The sequence below is a fragment of the Silene latifolia genome, chromosome Y, assembly GCF_048544455.1.
Source record: "Silene latifolia isolate original U9 population chromosome Y, ASM4854445v1, whole genome shotgun sequence".
Taxonomy (NCBI): Eukaryota; Viridiplantae; Streptophyta; class Magnoliopsida; order Caryophyllales; family Caryophyllaceae; genus Silene; species Silene latifolia.
The window spans coordinates 363743304-363761569 of NC_133538.1; the positions used below are offsets into that span (position 1 = coordinate 363743304).

General features: G+C 35.8%; 2 protein-coding genes across 2 annotated transcripts; both read right to left on the minus strand.

Moving 5' to 3' along the window:
• Positions 1-5129: 5129 nt before the first annotated feature.
• On the minus strand, positions 5130-6062 carry LOC141631757 (uncharacterized). The gene has a single exon (XM_074444384.1). The coding sequence runs from the start codon at positions 6060-6062 to the stop codon at positions 5130-5132; it is 933 nt and encodes a 310-aa protein (XP_074300485.1).
• A 9219-nt stretch (positions 6063-15281) lies between these two features.
• Positions 15282-15971, minus strand: LOC141631758 (uncharacterized). The gene has a single exon (XM_074444385.1). The coding sequence runs from the start codon at positions 15969-15971 to the stop codon at positions 15282-15284; it is 690 nt and encodes a 229-aa protein (XP_074300486.1).
• Between the last annotated feature and the right edge of the window lie 2295 nt (positions 15972-18266).

Here is an 18266-nt window from a genome sequence, read left to right on the forward strand (position 1 = left end):
ATTGACGAAGCAAGAAAAAACAAAAAACAGAGTTTTAGGTTTTGAGAGACGAAAAACCCTAGCTCACGATACCATGTAGCAATATGCTCAATTATATGTTTTATTGAGAGAATATGAATTGTGTGTGTTACAACGTATGATGCGGCTCATATATATACAATAGGATGGCTATAAACAATCCCCTAATCTAGGAAACAATCAAGGGAAATGATAACAAATATTGACTATTAACAGCACAATATATGGAATAATATCCGGAGGATATTATGCTAATATGACAAAAAAATCCTAACAAAAATGTATTTGACCCACATGTTATTCAATATTCATGATATTAGTTTATTACTATATGGTGTCATGGTAAATGGAGTGATGACTACAATAAGTCTTGCTATAGACGGATATATCCGTCTATAGCAAGAGACTGGTCAAATACCCTTAAAGTGGTGATATTTTTGGGCCCAACCACACAAGTTGTTGTTTGTCTTATGCGTAATGTGGTATGTTACTTGTTCCGTCTTTAGTTATAAACGGATAGTTGCCGTCTATAATGAGATTTTGTGTTTGGACTATGACAATCTATTTTTGACAATCCATTTGCATCATATGTGAAAATTGAATTTTTCAATATAAAAAATTCATCAGAAATTCACGAATTAAAATCCGGACAAAATTGATGAAACGGAAAAAAACCAAGTGAATGAAAAAGACATCAAAAGTTCTCAATTTTTTAGGAGGAGGATCTTTCTAATTAAACGCAGTTAAATAATAAACCAATTAATTAGCTTGCCCAACCTGATCTGCCTGCTAATGCAGGTAGAGTTACTTCATATGATACTTTATGAAAAATGTTTAAACCTTGTAGATATAACAATTCCACTATTGAATTCGGTATAGGCTATAAGTCGTATGAAATCGTAATGGTTTGTTTTATATTACCTCTATCACCAACAAAATAATTATGATGAATTCTTATTAATTACTGTACTTCCTTTGTTTTCACTTTCGTTTTCATTTAAGTCTCTTTACTTTTTTCTTGGATAAAAAATTGAAATGAGTTAAAAAAAAAAGGTGAAGAATATTGTTTTTAGAATGTCAAATCATAAGTCCTATCCTATTTATTAAAAGAACAGCCACAGTGCTAAAGTACATAATTTTATTTTTTCTAAGTAGATGCCCCACCATGTTCTCCCAACTCTTTTATTTCCCTCTAGAACAATCAATCTGACAAATTAGACTCATGTGAATTGTATAGTACTCCGTGAATAACTTGAATAAAATAATTATTAATAATTTTTATCATTAAATTAATTATGATATAAATATTACTCTAATAAATTTACAAAAAAAGAAAATACAATTGACAAATTAAATACAACAAAAATTAAAAGCATTTATAAAAAATAAAATAAAAGCCGGAAAACTATTCAACAGTCTTTTAAAAACTCATATAACTATCGGGAAAAATACAGAAAAATAACGCCAAAAAAATTAGATACGTAAGTATTATCATGAAAAGTATTCACGATAACATTAAAATTAAAAAAAGTCACTAGAACTACAGTGTTCAAGCGCTCATGAGTAAACATTCACATATAATATGTACTCCGTATGAATAACGAAAATCAATTGGTAAATTGAATTAAATCGAAAAAAATAAGAAATATTTTGATAAAAAGTAAATTTTGTATTGAAACCCGAAAATATGGACAAAAAAAATACTTACATACATAAATTTATTTATAGAAATCGGATGCAAAATTACTTTGTATGAAGGATCGCAGCGAGAGAAAGGGATCGGGACATTGAGAGTTTAAATGATGTTCGGATGATGTTGAAATGACAAGTGTAGCGGAGTAGGTGAGACGGAAATCAAATGAGTAGCGGAGATGGAAAGGTACAAAGTTGTATGTTGGGGAAATGTAGGGTTTATGGCAATTTTATACAAAGGAAGGATTCAAAGATGTTATGGGCATGATAACTTGGGGTTTTAATTCTTTAGTCTTTCGTATATATAGAGTACTTATTATGGACAGACTATGAGGTAGGGAGTAGTTTGGTTCATGAATTTTTACGTGGACCAACCCATATTAATATAACGTCGATCTAAATTTATATTTTTATATAGTATATAATAGGTCTTTTTTAAGACGGTTATATTCGTCTCAAAGAATAAAAAAACAACACTCATTTCTATATGAGATAAATTTTTGCAAATTTCAATGCTTTTTATTTTTGTTTGATGTGTGAAAGTTGAACCGTCTTAAACTTAAGTCGGATATAATCGGTCTTAAATAAGCGAATATTACGGGCCATAAGTCACAAGTATAAGTCACATGCATGATGCATGATACATGTAACAAGTCACGGGTCAAGACAACGGGTTCATATAGCGTTTCGGGTTAAGGTCCCAATACGTAAACTTTTTACAAGAAAAAAAATCAACTAAATTTACTTCACAAGTTTTTAGACCAAAAGACGTCGTAAAAGTGCCCAATTGTTACAAGTCAATGTAAAAATTCGAGATTTAATACTAATATAAAAAAATTTAAAAATTGAAATAATGTAAAAATCAAAATATCTTTTTTTAAACAGCCAACTAAGAAATGTGAAAGTAATGGATTAGAAAAATATTTATAACTCCTATTAATGTCGTAAAAAAAGAGAAAAATTACTTAAACAACCAAAAAAGAGAAACATTACTTAAAAACAAAAAATAAAAATAAAAATAAAAATGTATTCATTGAAAAAGATAACCATGTATAACTACTATCGTCAGAATGACAGTAAGTGGATTATACATCCACCAATTGCTTAGTTTTTGAGCATTACAATAAAATTTCGAGTTTTGTTTTAAAGTTCAAAAAATTAAGCTCAAAAAATTACAACATAACTCAAAAACATTACATATAAGCTCAGTTAAATTTGAGTTTTGACGGCAAAAAATTAAAAGGTAACTTATAAACTTTTTAAAGCTCAGAAAAAATACACATAAGCTCAAAAACTAATGAGGTCGGAGGTAGTACATCCGATGTATGTTCCTATTTCTCGCAGAATGAGGATACTACATAATATTAAGACTTTATTATTAATAGTAGGATCCTAATAATATGTATGAAAACCATTAATTTTTAAAAAAAATAAAAACTACTAAACAATGATGAAGCAGAAAATAACTTAAAAACGAAAAAAAAAAAATATTTTTCTAAATAAATCATTAATCTACAAAGTTTAAGACAATATAAGTAAATATTCACATAAGTAATGTTTGAAATAAATTTCAAAATAATTAAAAATGTGTTAATTTAATTGTCATTAGAATCATGGTTCAATTTTACGATCGAAAAAAGTTGTAAAAATATGGTCATATGATCATAATAAAATATTAATTATTAATATTTTACGAATAATTATAACTCCTTCCATTCTGGTCATTTGTTTAACTTTGATTTTGGCAAAAAAAAAAAAAATAAATGAATGAGAAGGGAACCATTTGCGGGTCTCATTATTGAGTAACAAGCGGATAAGAGGTTATGTGGATGATCAAATTAATCTTCAAAAATATTTTCAATAATGAAAAGTAAACAAATAAATGAGACACCATAAATGAAACAGATAAACAAATAATCGATGAAAGGATTAATAAGGATCATTTTAATAATAATCAATTGAGAAAGCAAACCCGTGCAATTTGCACGGGTTTAAGATTAGTAATAATTTAATAAAGCGACCCGATATAGTGAATTTAAACACCACCGTATCTATATTGATACAAAAATATACGGATTAGACGTAACCAAATAATATACACACACTAGGTAGTATCACGTGCTTCGCGCGGCCAGTTTTAAAATTTTATTATTATAATTGAAGAAAAATAAAATAATTTATATATGACCTTAATATTTTTACTTATAAATAAAAATAAATTAATTTTTCTGAAATTAATTTTTTTAGGTTAACTTCAATGTTTTAAAACAAAATATATACAATTTTAATTAAAACTAAAAAGTGATAATTAATTATGCATGATCAATGTTTTATAAATAAATTTGTGACTGATCAAATATTATATTAATTAAAATAAAATTTATTCGAATAATGCTACAATCAACATTAAGTACCCAAATTATATCATTTCACGATATGTTATATTCCAAATCAATTAATATTTATTCAAAATGATGTGAATATAATTTTATAAAATTTTTAATTTTTTATATTTATGTATCAAACATACAGAGGCCAAACTCAACTTATTTAAATGTTTTGATTGTGTGTTTCATGTGCTATATATCAAACATATCTATAAGAAATTTGCGCCTTTTGTATTTTTAAATAACTATATATAATGGTGTTTTTCTTAAATATTATTTTTTGAGGTTTACAATTCTTCTTGGAGGAAGGTTGGTTTGCGAAAAAGTCAGTGAACCGGGGGGAATTTGGCTTATTTATAAGATAAAATATAAAATATTTAAATAAAAGTAATATTTAGTTAGTCATAATCAATATTTTATACTTAACGTATACATATTTAATTGAGGATATTAAAGAAAAATTTAATGTATTTTCTACTTTTACATGTCATTTATAATACTACATTACTTAATAATCATTACTTTTATTATTTTGATTATTTAAATGCACTCGCGATCATTGTGTACATACATACTCATACACATACTCATCATCACACTATTTAAACCTATCAAAATCTCATATGTATTCAATCTCTTGCAATATATTTTTTTCATTCTCACACTATAAAAACTTATCTCTTTTTAGTAGTTTTCTTTAAGTTCTATTTTTAATAAATACAATGATTCTTCTAAATATATTTTTCTTAATGGATTTAATGGTCTAAGTTTTTTTTTTTTACCGGAAATGTAAAACATTATGAGACACTCACTTTAATCATCTCTACCTATCAAAATATTTCAATAAACATAATGAAAATTATACTCAATTTAAAGCATTTTTCGCAATGAACGTAATTATTTACATTTTAGAATTTTTATCAAAATAATTTTTTAATAATTTTTTTTTGGTGAAATGTGAGAAATTATATAAATCATAAAAAATTAATTACATGTGGCTATATATGGTGATCAAACACATAAAACAAGATATCATTCTATAAGACGCATTCTAATAAGCCAATCTCTCTCAGCACTTGTCATAATTGTTCTATCTCGGGCTCGAACTCGTGTTCTCATTTCCTCCAAGATAATGCTTGCCACACCTTCTGGACGAATCAACACATTCTCGGTTTTGCCTTTATTTCTCTGCTGCCATACCTGATACAAAAGACCCACCATCATAGCAATCTGTACTCCCCTCTGCAGCACTGTTCCTGTCCTATGCACGCACCAAGTCATCACATCCCTTACAGGAAAGGCCCAAGCAGTTTTCTTATTCAATTCTCTTACAATTCGTCTACTGTATAAGCAATCACAGAACAAATGCTCAATGGTTTCAGAGACTAGACCACATAGAGAACATTTGTCCTCAATATCCATCCCAAACCTGGATAATCTAGCAGCTGTATTCAAAGCCTTATGAGCTACAAGCCACCCCAAGAACTGGTGCTTTGGCAGAGCCCACCCAATCCAGACTGCCTTAACCCAGTGAACTCTTGGCCTAGGCCCTCTAAACCAGGCATAATAACCAGCTGGAGTAAATCCTCCTGGTTGAGCATTCCACTGCCCATTGACATAACCAGCACTCATTTCATCCTTAACCCTGCAAATTCTCCTCCATACCCAGCTAGAATTTGTACTAGGCTTATACTCCATCCACTCCTGACCCTTAAGATAGTTACTTTGTACCCAATGTACCCATATTGAGTCTCTTTGCATAGCTACCCAGTCAACCAATCTGCCTACCATGGCCTTATTCCAGGTTTCCTGATCTTTGAGTCCCAATCCTCCTTCATCTTTAGGTCTACATATGGTGTCCCATCCCACAAGAGGAGTCCTTCTATAGTCTGCACTGTTGTCCCAGAGGAAATTTCTACAAACTGCCTCAATTCTCTTGATAATTCCTTTGGGGATGATAAACATAGAAGCCCGATATGAATGTAAAGAATTAAGCACACTCTTCACTATTACTAACCGTCCTGCATAAGAGAACTTCTTTGCACCATAGCTGATACGTGCATTTTATATAGTCTTTTTAGCCTATTTTAGGCACGTATTTCTATGCTTTTATCGTGGTTTACGCTACGAAATGCCCCGAATATGCTACTTTGGTGTATTTTGTCTTATTTGCAGGAATAAACCAGGAAGTAGCGAAATCAAGTCATTTACCGTCCATTTTGCATGCATTTGGAGGAAGAGATGATTTGGAGCGGGAAATATTGCTGTCTTGGGATGCGTGAAGGTGTTCCGGGAGCTAAAAGGACAAGTCAAAGTCAAATTAACGAGAATTGTAGCTGCTGAAGTCAAAACCCACCTGATCGAGTAGTTTTCCACTCGATCGAGTGGTTTTAGGAGAATGAATAGTCGATCGAATGGTTTCCCTAGTCGATCGACCAGTCCCTTATGTGTAATCAGTCGATCGAGTGGTTAGTTTACTCGATCGACCAGTTCTTTTTATGCATTTGCTCGATCGAGGACACTATTAGTCGATCGAGCAGGTTTTTGAGTTAACTTCACTCGATCGAGTGATTCATGTGGTCGATCGAGTGGACTATGCCACGGGTTGGGCTTTTTAGTCTAAATTCCGTCATTAGGTTTAACCTTTACTCCTAATTTCTTATAAATAGGAGTAAGGGTTGTCTTTTGTAATCATCCAATAATCCGGGAAGGATCACGTTACTCCTTTTCCCTTTCTATATACACTGTTACTTTTCTTCATTTCCGGATCCCTTAATCTAGTAATTTCTTCTTCCTTTTATTCGCTTTTAATGTTTATTTCTTCCTTTATTATTGTTCTTGCTTATTTTATTATGAGTAGCTAATTTCCCCCTAGTATGTTAGGATTAGGGAAGCCGTGGTAGCAATGCTTTAATTGTATTAAATAGATTAGCCCTGCGATAAGAATTGTATTAGGCAATTTAACTGTTATCCGGTCGAATGAATGCATGCAGGAGACCATAAATCTAGTTAACCCCGACCTAGATCGAAAGATTGGAAGGGAAGGCTTGCTTAATTACAATAGGGTATAGCGATGGGGCGAAAGTTAAGTCATTTTACGCTCTAGGGCGGTTTAAGGACCGAAAGGTGACGACCATAGCTCTTCTTATCAATAGTCTAATCGCCTTAGTATTCTCGATAATATAAGATCTGATAGCTGCCACGGTGGACCGACTCCTAGCATACTTCCTTTCTCTTATTGTTAATTTCTCTCATCTTTTTCCCTCGCTTTAGTCTCTAGTTAGTTAAATCAATTCAACCCCCATCGTGACATCAGACGGATAAATCGACAAATAGATAGTACACCGCCTCCCTGTGGAGATCGACCCTACTTACCGCTGACTTCTGTTAGTAGTACTTAGGTATTTTATTTTTGGTACGAAACGACAGTATCAAATTTTGGCGCCGTTGCCGGGGACGAGTAAAGGTTTGGTTTGGGGAGATTTGATACGTGCATTTTATATAGTCTTTTTAGCCTATTTTAGGCACGTATTTCTATGCTTTTATCGTGGTTTACGCTACGAAATGCCCCGAATATGCTACTTTGGTGTATTTTGTCTTATTTGCAGGAATAAACCAGGAAGTAGCGAAATCAAGTCATTTACCGTCCATTTTGCATGCATTTGGAGGAAGAGATGATTTGGAGCGGGAAATATTGCTGTCTTGGGATGCGTGAAGGTGTTCCGGGAGCTAAAAGGACAAGTCAAAGTCAAATTAACGAGAATTGTAGCTGCTGAAGTCAAAACCCACCTGATCGAGTAGTTTTCCACTCGATCGAGTGGTTTTAGGAGAATGAATAGTCGATCGAATGGTTTCCCTAGTCGATCGACCAGTCCCTATGTGTAATCGATCGATCGAGTGGTTAGTTTACTCGATCGACCAGTTCTTTTTATGCATTTGCTCGATCGAGGACACTATTAGTCGATCGAGCAGGTTTTTGAGTTAACTTCACTCGATCGAGTGATTCATGTGGTCGATCGAGTGGACTATGCCACGGGTTGGGCTTTTTAGTCTAAATTCCGTCATTAGGTTTAACCTTTACTCCTAATTTCTTATAAATAGGAGTAAGGGTTGTCTTTTGTAATCATCCAATAATCCGGGAAGGATCACGTTACTCCTTTTCCCTTTCTATATACACTGTTACTTTTCTTCATTTCCGGATCCCTTAATCTAGTAATTTCTTCTTCCTTTTATTCGCTTTTAATGTTTATTTCTTCCTTTATTATTGTTCTTGCTTATTTTATTATGAGTAGCTAATTTCCCCCTAGTATGTTAGGATTAGGGAAGCCGTGGTAGCAATGCTTTAATTGTATTAAATAGATTAGCCCTGCGATAAGAATTGTATTAGGCAATTTAACTGTTATCCGGTCGAATGAATGCATGCAGGAGACCATAAATCTAGTTAACCCCGACCTAGATCGAAAGATTGGAAGGGAAGGCTTGCTTAATTACAATAGGGTATAGCAGTGAGGGCGAAAGTTAAGTCGTTTTACGCTCTAGGGCGGTTTAAGGACCGAAAGGTGACGACCATAGCTCTTCTTATCAATAGTCTAATCGCCTTAGTATTCTCGATAATATAAGATCTGATAGCTGCCACGGTGGACCGACTCCTAGCATACTTCCTTTCTCTTATTGTTAATTTCTCTCATCTTTTTCCCTCGCTTTAGTCTCTAGTTAGTTAAATCAATTCAACCCCATCGTGACATCGGACGGATAAATCGACAAATAGATAGTACACCGCCTCCCCGTGGAGATCGACCCTACTTACCGACGACTTGTTAGTAGTACTTAGGTATTTTATTTTTGGTACGAAACGACAGGATCAAATTTTGGCGCCGTTGCCGGGGAGGCAATCTATTTATTTATTTGTTTAATTTTATTCTGTTTTTTTTTTAGCCTCGGGGATTTTTCCCTTGAGGTCGTTTTAATCTTTTGTTTAGTCTTTGTTTTGATAGGCCTTACAGGTACTACCTAGACAGTTCTAGGTGAAAAACAATCAAAGGAAGGCTTGAGTACCTTTGACCCACCACCGATGTCCCATTTTATGGAACAGACGGTGATTTACTGGCGGAGATGTGGTTCTGCACGAGCACAATGCGGCTGTAGTTGTGCCGCCACATCCGCCCTATCAATGGCCACCGCAACAAGATTCCCCGATATACAAGAAGAAGACCTTGCAGAGCTGAAATTCTTGATGGAGGAACTTGCATTCCAAGTGCAAGAATATGTCTCGCGATTTGATGAGCTCGAGTCTGCAGCTTGCTCAATTAGCAAAATGAGATGGAGAGAGAAGAGATCGCGGAGTCGACTATATTTAACGAGAATGCTTGTATCACAAATGCAAGAGAGTGATAGATATATGGACGCTCGAACCCCGAACTGAGTCACAAATAGCTCGGTTAGCGGTGAGATGCAAGAAGAAGAGGTTTATCTTATCGAGAGCGATTTTCTCGTAAGGAAACCGTGTTGCCCAATGATGAGGATGACTTCTATGACTCGGACGACGAGTTCCTATCATATTTCACTACCCCACGCGAAGATTTCAAACAGATAGAGGTATCACTCGATCGAGTGACAATTATTGGTCGATCGAGTGATTTTTCAGAAGAACTTGCTCGATCGAGTGATATCACAGCTCGATCGAGTGGAATGCAGGAGGATAGTCCTCGATCGAGTGATTCTGCCACTCGATCGAGCGAAATGCGGGAAGAAATTGGTCGATCGAGTAATAATTCGCTCGATCGATCGATTTGGTCATTGGGAGCTGTAATTCGTCATTTGGGCTTTATTTAGATGACGACTTTGACGATGATAACGGTTCGGTGAATCTCCCTTATTCAAAGCCGAAATGGATGCGCTTGAGGCTGCGATTTACGGGACGAATTCCACTGAGGATGACAAGGAGGTAGCTGAGTCGGTAGTCACTCCTAGCACGGAAGAGGTAATGAATTCTTTTATCTATGATTCCGTCATTGAGAGTGATCAACTTGAGGTATTGAACGATAATTTATTTATTGTTTGTTTTAATAGTAAATTGCCTCGATTGACTTTTTTTGCGCATCCCAATGCCTTACCCCTTCCCAAAGAGGGTCGCACAATTTAACGATTTTTCACCGTCCTTATCATTATAAATTCGTTAATCTGAAATGGAGCCCTACTTATTTGACAATTGCTCCCGCGCTCCTATATTTTGTGGATAAATTTAGGAGCGCCCATAGAAATTTGTTAGACTTAAATGCTTACATATTTTTATTTCCTATTTCTCAGTAATCCACTTTTGTGCTACTTATGCTTTTGTGTAGCACATGCGCAAATTTTTGACAAAGTTGTTCTTGCGCGCTTTGAGTTGCTTTGATTGTAACTAATTATAAAGGCTCGAAGAAAAAGGAGGTCGAGTGGGACTGATCAAGAGCTAGCTACCCGGGAGGCAACCCGGCGATTTTATTTTGCTTTTATTTAATTTCAGTTGTAATAAATGGTTTTATACCATAGACTATCTCGATATAGCTTGTCTTGTTAGTTGCGGGCTGTTTTTCATTGCGTTTTGCAAGAACACGCTGAAGATCACTCGATCGAGTAGTTTTTCTACTCGATCGAGCACCTTAGCTGATGGTTTCATTCGATCGAGTAATTAATCCACTCGATCGACCACCGCATATTAGAGACTCACTCGATCGACCACTATTCCGATCGATCGAGCGATTCGTGGACGCCCACTCACTCATCGACCACTGTTGGACGGATATCGAGTGTTATTTGACTTGGATTAGCTTTCTGAGACGGTTTTCCGGGCCCTTAGCAACCTCCCATTTCATGGTCGGTTTGGGGAGGTCCCCTTATTCGCGCTATCTTGTGAGTATTCCGTATTTACTCTCTTTCTCCTTCAGTTTGCATTTCCTTTCCATGTTTTGGTACAATGAGGGCATTGTACGGTTTGGTTTGGGGAGGTTATGCATCCATATCTGTGTCTGCATATTGTTTTTATTGCATTTCAGTTATCACATTTAATTTATGTTTGCATCATTGTTTATTTTCATAAAATCCAAAAATTCCATAAAAATTCAAAAAATTTCACGTTTAATTTAGCATATAGGTTGAGTCGGAACGGTAGATTTCCATGATGATATTGCACTGCAATTTGTCTTTCTGCTTAAGCCTTGCATTAAACTGTTATCTTTTAGCTTTGTCTTTTGCATGTCTACGAGTTAATGTTTAATTTAGCTGAACGAATAGACTTGACCTGAAATTTTGGCAACCTACTTATAATTTCTAAGGATTAGAGCCGTATAAACTGGTGTCATTTATGACCAGTTTCATGTAGGATTGTGAGTAGTTACTCCTTGCATAACATGTATCATCAATTTGCACATATATGAAATTCAATTGCTTTTTGCCGTCATACATTCGGGATAGTGGTTGGTGTCACATGCAGGGAGGTGCTTACATTCCCTTTCTTTCATTTTTACCCATTTAACTCCACATTAGCCAAATTTGCCAGTTGACCCCTTAGCTACATCCAAATTTAGCCTGCCTTGTCAAGCTAGTTTAGATTGTTTTGCGGTATATTTTCTATTGTATCAAATATTGGCGCATATTCTATTGAATCGGAGTTGGTAATCTATGAAGAAAAGGAGGATGATGAAAAGAAAAAAAAACGTGATGAAAAAAAGAAAAAAAAAAAGAATCGAAAAAAGAAAATGAAAAATGAAAAAAAAAAGGAATGAAAAAGAAGAAACCGAAAAAAATAGAAAGAAAAAGAAAAAAAAAAGAATGTTGTTTGAGACGGTTTCTGCTCCTATGTTCTATCTTACATTATTTGAGGAGTGAGTTCAGTTTGGTTTGGTGAGATTTATGCCAATTGAAGGGCATGTGCTTAATCAATAATTGAGTTTGAAATGGATGTTGTCATATGGTTCTGTTTAGGTACTAGCTTGATCACCTATACCTCCACATTCCCATAAATGTTTTGCCTTTTCTTACCCATTGCCTCACTTTACCATATTTTTGTAAGCCCTCGGCTGTGACAGGACCTTGTTTGGTTGGAATGTGTGAACGGTAGCTAGAATTGTCTATCATATTAGTTGCATGCATGTTTATGTGGGTCGTAGTCTAGGTGAGCGACTATACTTCTTTTCTCCCTTACATTCATATGCTTACCCTTTGCTTCATGAGAGAAAGAGTGACCCGTAAGAGTCCATTATTAAAGGTCTTGCAAGGTCGACGGTTCAGCTACTTTTATAAACATCCTATAACTCGTTTGCATTTGACTGTTTAGCTATAAGTGTTAGTTTGCTTGCATTAAATTGGCTTAAGTGGGCATTTGTAGCTAGCTCTGAGTTATTTTTCCGTTCCATTAGCATATAGTTTTGAGTTTACTCGGGGACGAGTAAAGGTTTGGTTTGGGGAGATTTGATACGTGCATTTTATATAGTCTTTTTAGCCTATTTTAGGCACGTATTTCTATGCTTTTATCGTGGTTTACGCTACGAAATGCCCCGAATATGCTACTTTGGTGTATTTTGTCTTATTTGCAGGAATAAACCAGGAAGTAGCGAAATCAAGTCATTTACCGTCCATTTTGCATGCATTTGGAGGAAGAGATGATTTGGAGCGGGAAATATTGCTGTCTTGGGATGCGTGAAGGTGTTCCGGGAGCTAAAAGGACAAGTCAAAGTCAAATTAACGAGAATTGTAGCTGCTGAAGTCAAAACCCACCTGATCGAGTAGTTTTCCACTCGATCGAGTGGTTTTAGGAGAATGAATAGTCGATCGAATGGTTTCCCTAGTCGATCGACCAGTCCCTTATGTGTAATCAGTCGATCGAGTGGTTAGTTTACTCGATCGACCAGTTCTTTTTATGCATTTGCTCGATCGAGGACACTATTAGTCGATCGAGCAGGTTTTTGAGTTAACTTCACTCGATCGAGTGATTCATGTGGTCGATCGAGTGGACTATGCCACGGGTTGGGCTTTTTAGTCTAAATTCCGTCATTAGGTTTAACCTTTACTCCTAATTTCTTATAAATAGGAGTAAGGGTTGTCTTTTGTAATCATCCAATAATCCGGGAAGGATCACGTTACTCCTTTTCCCTTTCTATATACACTGTTACTTTTCTTCATTTCCGGATCCCTTAATCTAGTAATTTCTTCTTCCTTTTATTCGCTTTTAATGTTTATTTCTTCCTTTATTATTGTTCTTGCTTATTTTATTATGAGTAGCTAATTTCCCCCTAGTATGTTAGGATTAGGGAAGCCGTGGTAGCAATGCTTTAATTGTATTAAATAGATTAGCCCTGCGATAAGAATTGTATTAGGCAATTTAACTGTTATCCGGTCGAATGAATGCATGCAGGAGACCATAAATCTAGTTAAACCCCGACCTAGATCGAAAGATTGGAAGGGGAAGGCTTGCTTAATTACAATAGGGTATAGCAGTGAGGGCGAAAGTTAAGCTGTTTACGCTCTAGGGCGGTTTAAGGACCGAAAGGTGACGACCATAGCTCTTCTTATCAATAGTCTAATCGCCTTAGTATTCTCGATAATATAAGATCTGATAGCTGCCACGGTGGACCGACTCCTAGCATACTTCCTTTCTCTTATTGTTAATTTCTCTCATCTTTTTCCCTCGCTTTAGTCTCTAGTTAGTTAAATCAATTCAACCCCCATCGTGACATCAGACGGATAAATCGACAAATAGATAGTACACCGCCTCCCTGTGGAGATCGACCCTACTTACCGCTGACTTCTGTTAGTAGTACTTAGGTATTTTATTTTTGGTACGAAACGACAGTATCAATAGCCATGTATCCGAGCACAAATTTTATCCACAAGGCATTCACAGTCTTGCTTTTTAAGCCTCGTAGTCTGTATTGGCATACCAAGATATTTGAATGGAATGCTCCCTTCACTAAATCCTGATATCTGTATAATCTCAGACATTAACTGCTCAGGAACATTTCTGAAATAAGCACTAGACTTTGAGGCAATTACTTGCAGTCCAGTAGCATTGGAGAAGGTAGCAAATGATTGTAACAAAAGCATCATTGAGGTGGCATCCCCTTTACTGAACAGAATGACATCATCAGCAAACATAAGGCTAGTAAGTCTTTGCTTCTTGCACAGAGGGTGGAATTTGAATTCATACTTTGAGGTAGCATACTGCAGTGTACGAGTCAGATACTCCATACATAATGTAAAGATCAAGGGGGAGAGAGGGTCCCCCTGTCTTAAGTCCCTCTTACCCTGGAAGTAGCCAAACATCTCACCATTGACAGAGAATGAATAAGTGGTTGTAGTAATGCATTGCATTAACATAGCCTTGAAATCAGGAGGGAAATTTAGTTCTTCCAAAAGATGCTCAACAAAAGACCAGTCCACTGTATCATAGGCCTTCTGCAAGTCTATTTTGAACATACATCTTGAAGTAGCATGAGGCCTTTCATATAACCTGATCAAATCTTGGCATATAAGAATGTTCTCCTGGATGCTTCTCTGCTGTATGAATGCTCCCTGATTCTGTCCTACTATATGTGACATCATTTCAGCAAGCCTAGTACATAGCAGCTTTGATATGATCTTATACACAACATTACAACAAGCAATAGGTCGAAATTGGAGCACACTCTTTGGCATGTCACACTTGGGAATAAGTGTAATATTTGTGGAATTAAGTTGTTTGAGGAGCTGCCTATGTTGGAAAAAATCTTGGACTGCTCTTATAACATCCCCTCCTATCTCCCCCCAAGCATCTTTAAAAAACTTGCTAGTGTAGCCATCTGGTCCAGGAGACTTTATATCAGGAATACTAAATAAAGCCTCCTTAATTTCCTCCCCAGTTATAGGTTTCCTCAGGCTATACCAGTCGTCAGCATTGCAGATAGGTCCTTGGGAAATAATTCTCCTATGAATCTTCTTTGTATCTTTACTTGATCCTAGGAGGACTTGATAGTATTCAATAAAGGCTTCCTGAATTTGCTCCTGGGTATCACACACCTTGTCATTCATGTCCTCAATCATTGCAACCTTATTCATATTCCTCCTCCTTTTCAGCATACCATGAAAGTAAGAACTGTTAGCATCCCCATCCTTAATCCATTGATGCTTAGATTTTTGAGAGAGGAAGCTTTCCTTGGCCTTAGTTAGCTCCTACAGCTTAAGAGAAGCTTCATACTCTTCTATAATGCTCTGCATATTAGTAAGATCACTATTTATCACTTCTTGCATCCCCTCCACCTGTTTCTGCAGGATAGTAGCTGCATTCTCAATATCACTGTAGCATTCCTTGTTCAATTCCTTAAGCACAGATTTCATATTCTTCAAATTTTTTGCCAGTCTGAACATTGGAGTGCCAATGAAACCAGAATCCCAGTGCTCCCTCACCAGTGGAATAAACTTCCTTGAACCACCCCACATGTTAAAATATTTAAAGCACCTCTTGCCCTGACCTTGATTTGTGCTCTTTAAAAGGCAAGGTGTGTGATCCAATAATCCCTCAGGCAGGAAATGTGCATAAATATCAGTAAACTTGTCACACCAGTCTTTATTGACTAAGAATCTATCAATCCTGCTATATATTCTTTCCTCAGGTTTCTGCTTATTGTTCCGGTATACAAGGCCCCTCTTTGCGACAATATCCACCACCCCACAATCAGCCACACATCTTCTAAAGGGTTCCATTTCACCAGATGGTGTATTCCCACCCACTCTCTCTGAGGCATTCATCACACAGTTGAAATCTCCTGCAATTGCCCATGGACCAGCTACCATACTTGCAGCATTTCTTAAATTATCCCACAGAGGTTCTCTCTCATGAATTCCATTGAAAGCATACACCATGGTTAACCAGAAACTCCTCCTATCTACCAGAGAGTCAACTTTCATGTGTACATATTGAGCATTATACTCCAGCACATGTACCCTAAAACAGTTAGGCTTCTAGAGTACCCAAATGCATCCACCAGAATGATATCCAGAATTTGTAGTGATACACCAATTAGAAAAACTACATGAAGCCTTATGAAAAGCCTTATTCTTTATTTTTGTTTCAAGTAACCCAAGTAACCCTATATTATTAGATTGCAAAAAGTTATTAATATCTCTTTATTTTCCTACTCTAGTCATCCCTCTAATGTTCCAAAAGCCTATCCTATCCATTAGATAAAATAGGGTTTGTAGCATTACAAATTTCAGCACTACTCCTCTTAGGTGGTGAGGTAGCAACCTCCTTGTAGGAGTAAGCTCCAAAAGCCTCATTACTATAGCCCTCCTTTGCCCTCTCACGGCTACTCATCTTAACCAGCCTCTTTATTGGAGTATGGAAACCCACAGCATCTCTCCCATCCACCTGTGTAGCTTTCTGAACAGCAGGTATTGGTATAGCTTCAGAGACAGTTACAACTTTCTGAACTGGTCTCCATACCTGCTTAACAGGTTACTGGCTTGGTTTCTTAAATTCCCCCTTCCTACAGTTCTCCATTTCGTGACCCATACCTTGACATTTCTTGCATTTTACAGGTTTTTATTCATATTCAATTTCCACTTGAACCACTCCTCCATTTTCATCCTTAAAAGATATGCTAGCTGGCAACTGTTGATCCACCTGCAACTCCATCATAACCCTAGCATACCCTAGTCTGGTTCTTTCCTATGTAGCCACATCACATTTGACAAATTTGCCTACTAAATTAGTAATCTTAGGCAGTCCCTTGCCCCAGAATTTAAGAGGCAATTTATGGATCTTAATCCAAGCAGGCACTGATTTCACATTGTCCTTGTTCATCTCCATGTCTTTCTCCCATGATTTAACAATCATGGGTTTGTTGTCAAAAAGGTAATGCCCTGAACTAAGAACTTTTTCTTTCATCTCCAAGGTTTTAAACCTAACCAAAAATATCCCATTTGGCATGAAAGAGATTTTATCAATGTTAAATTTCGTCCAAATTCTCCTTATAAAACCTTCCACAATCTCCCATGGCGGATTAGCGCCTAAAATAAAGCATACCACAACCTGCTTCTAGTAATCTATTTCTTCTTCAACATCCTCAAGTTGAATCTGCAACATTTCATCATGCTCTGCTTTCTTGTCACATTCATTGTTCTCAGTCTCAACAGGCTATGTTTCCTTGTCTTGTTCAGGGTTTTCTATCCCCAGTTCCAAACTGTCACACACATATTCCTCCTCTTCTTCACTTTCCTCTATTTCCTCTTCTGTTTCACCCTCCTCATCCATCTCTACAACCAATTCTGGGATGCCCACAATGTCATGGATCTTTTTGGTTTTGCCTTCCTCATCAACATCCGATCCTGTGTATACGGCATTAGGGTTCCTATTTTCCATACTTTCTGCTCCCTCTACCAACGTAGCATCGTCCTTAGTTTTAGCAGGGATACTCCTCCCTCTCAGATTCAAATCTCACTGTCGCTGTTGGCTAGTTTTCCTAGCCATAGGCAGTAAATTCAAAGGCGGCACAGTAATTTAGTCGTTCATTCTCCCTCTCTCTAGGTTTTTTTGTTCATGTTATTTTCTATTTCTTTACCACAATTCATATACATTTTTTTTATCCATATAAGTTAATATGATTTAGAAATTACAAAGCAAAAGAAAGGGGCAAAAATTTGACCGAGTATTTTTGCTTTGTAAGTCACCGATTGATTTAGAATTTTTTGCCCCTTTCTTTTGTTTTGTAAATTTATTAATAAATTTACAATCAAATCACCGTAATTATTTAATGTAATTTTATAATAAAATTTATTGAACTATAATTAATATTTTGCTGAGATTTATACAGCATTTATTATGTTCATATTTTGCTGAGATTTATATAGCATTTATTATGTTCATATTTTCGGAACGCATATTTAGGACCATTTAAATTTAAAGTCCTCTTCTTTTGGAACTACTTTTGTTGAACTGATCAACTGAAATTATGTGAGCTTAACTTTTCTGAACTGAATTTATAGAAGTTGAATTGAGCTTATAGGAGATGAGCTGAGCTATACATTGAGCTGAATTTATAGGAGTTGAACTGAACTTATATGAGCTGAACATAACTTATAGAAGTTGAACTGAACTATTATCCTCTTAATAGTAAGGGAGATGTAAATTGTAGTCTAATCACGTTAGTGTAGAAC

Coding starts and splice junctions, on each gene's coding strand:
- LOC141631758 (XM_074444385.1), bottom strand. CDS start 15,971: ATGGTGTATGCTTTCAATGGAATTCATGAGAGAGAACCTCTGTGGGAT.
- LOC141631757 (XM_074444384.1), bottom strand. CDS start 6,062: ATGTTTATCATCCCCAAAGGAATTATCAAGAGAATTGAGGCAGTTTGT.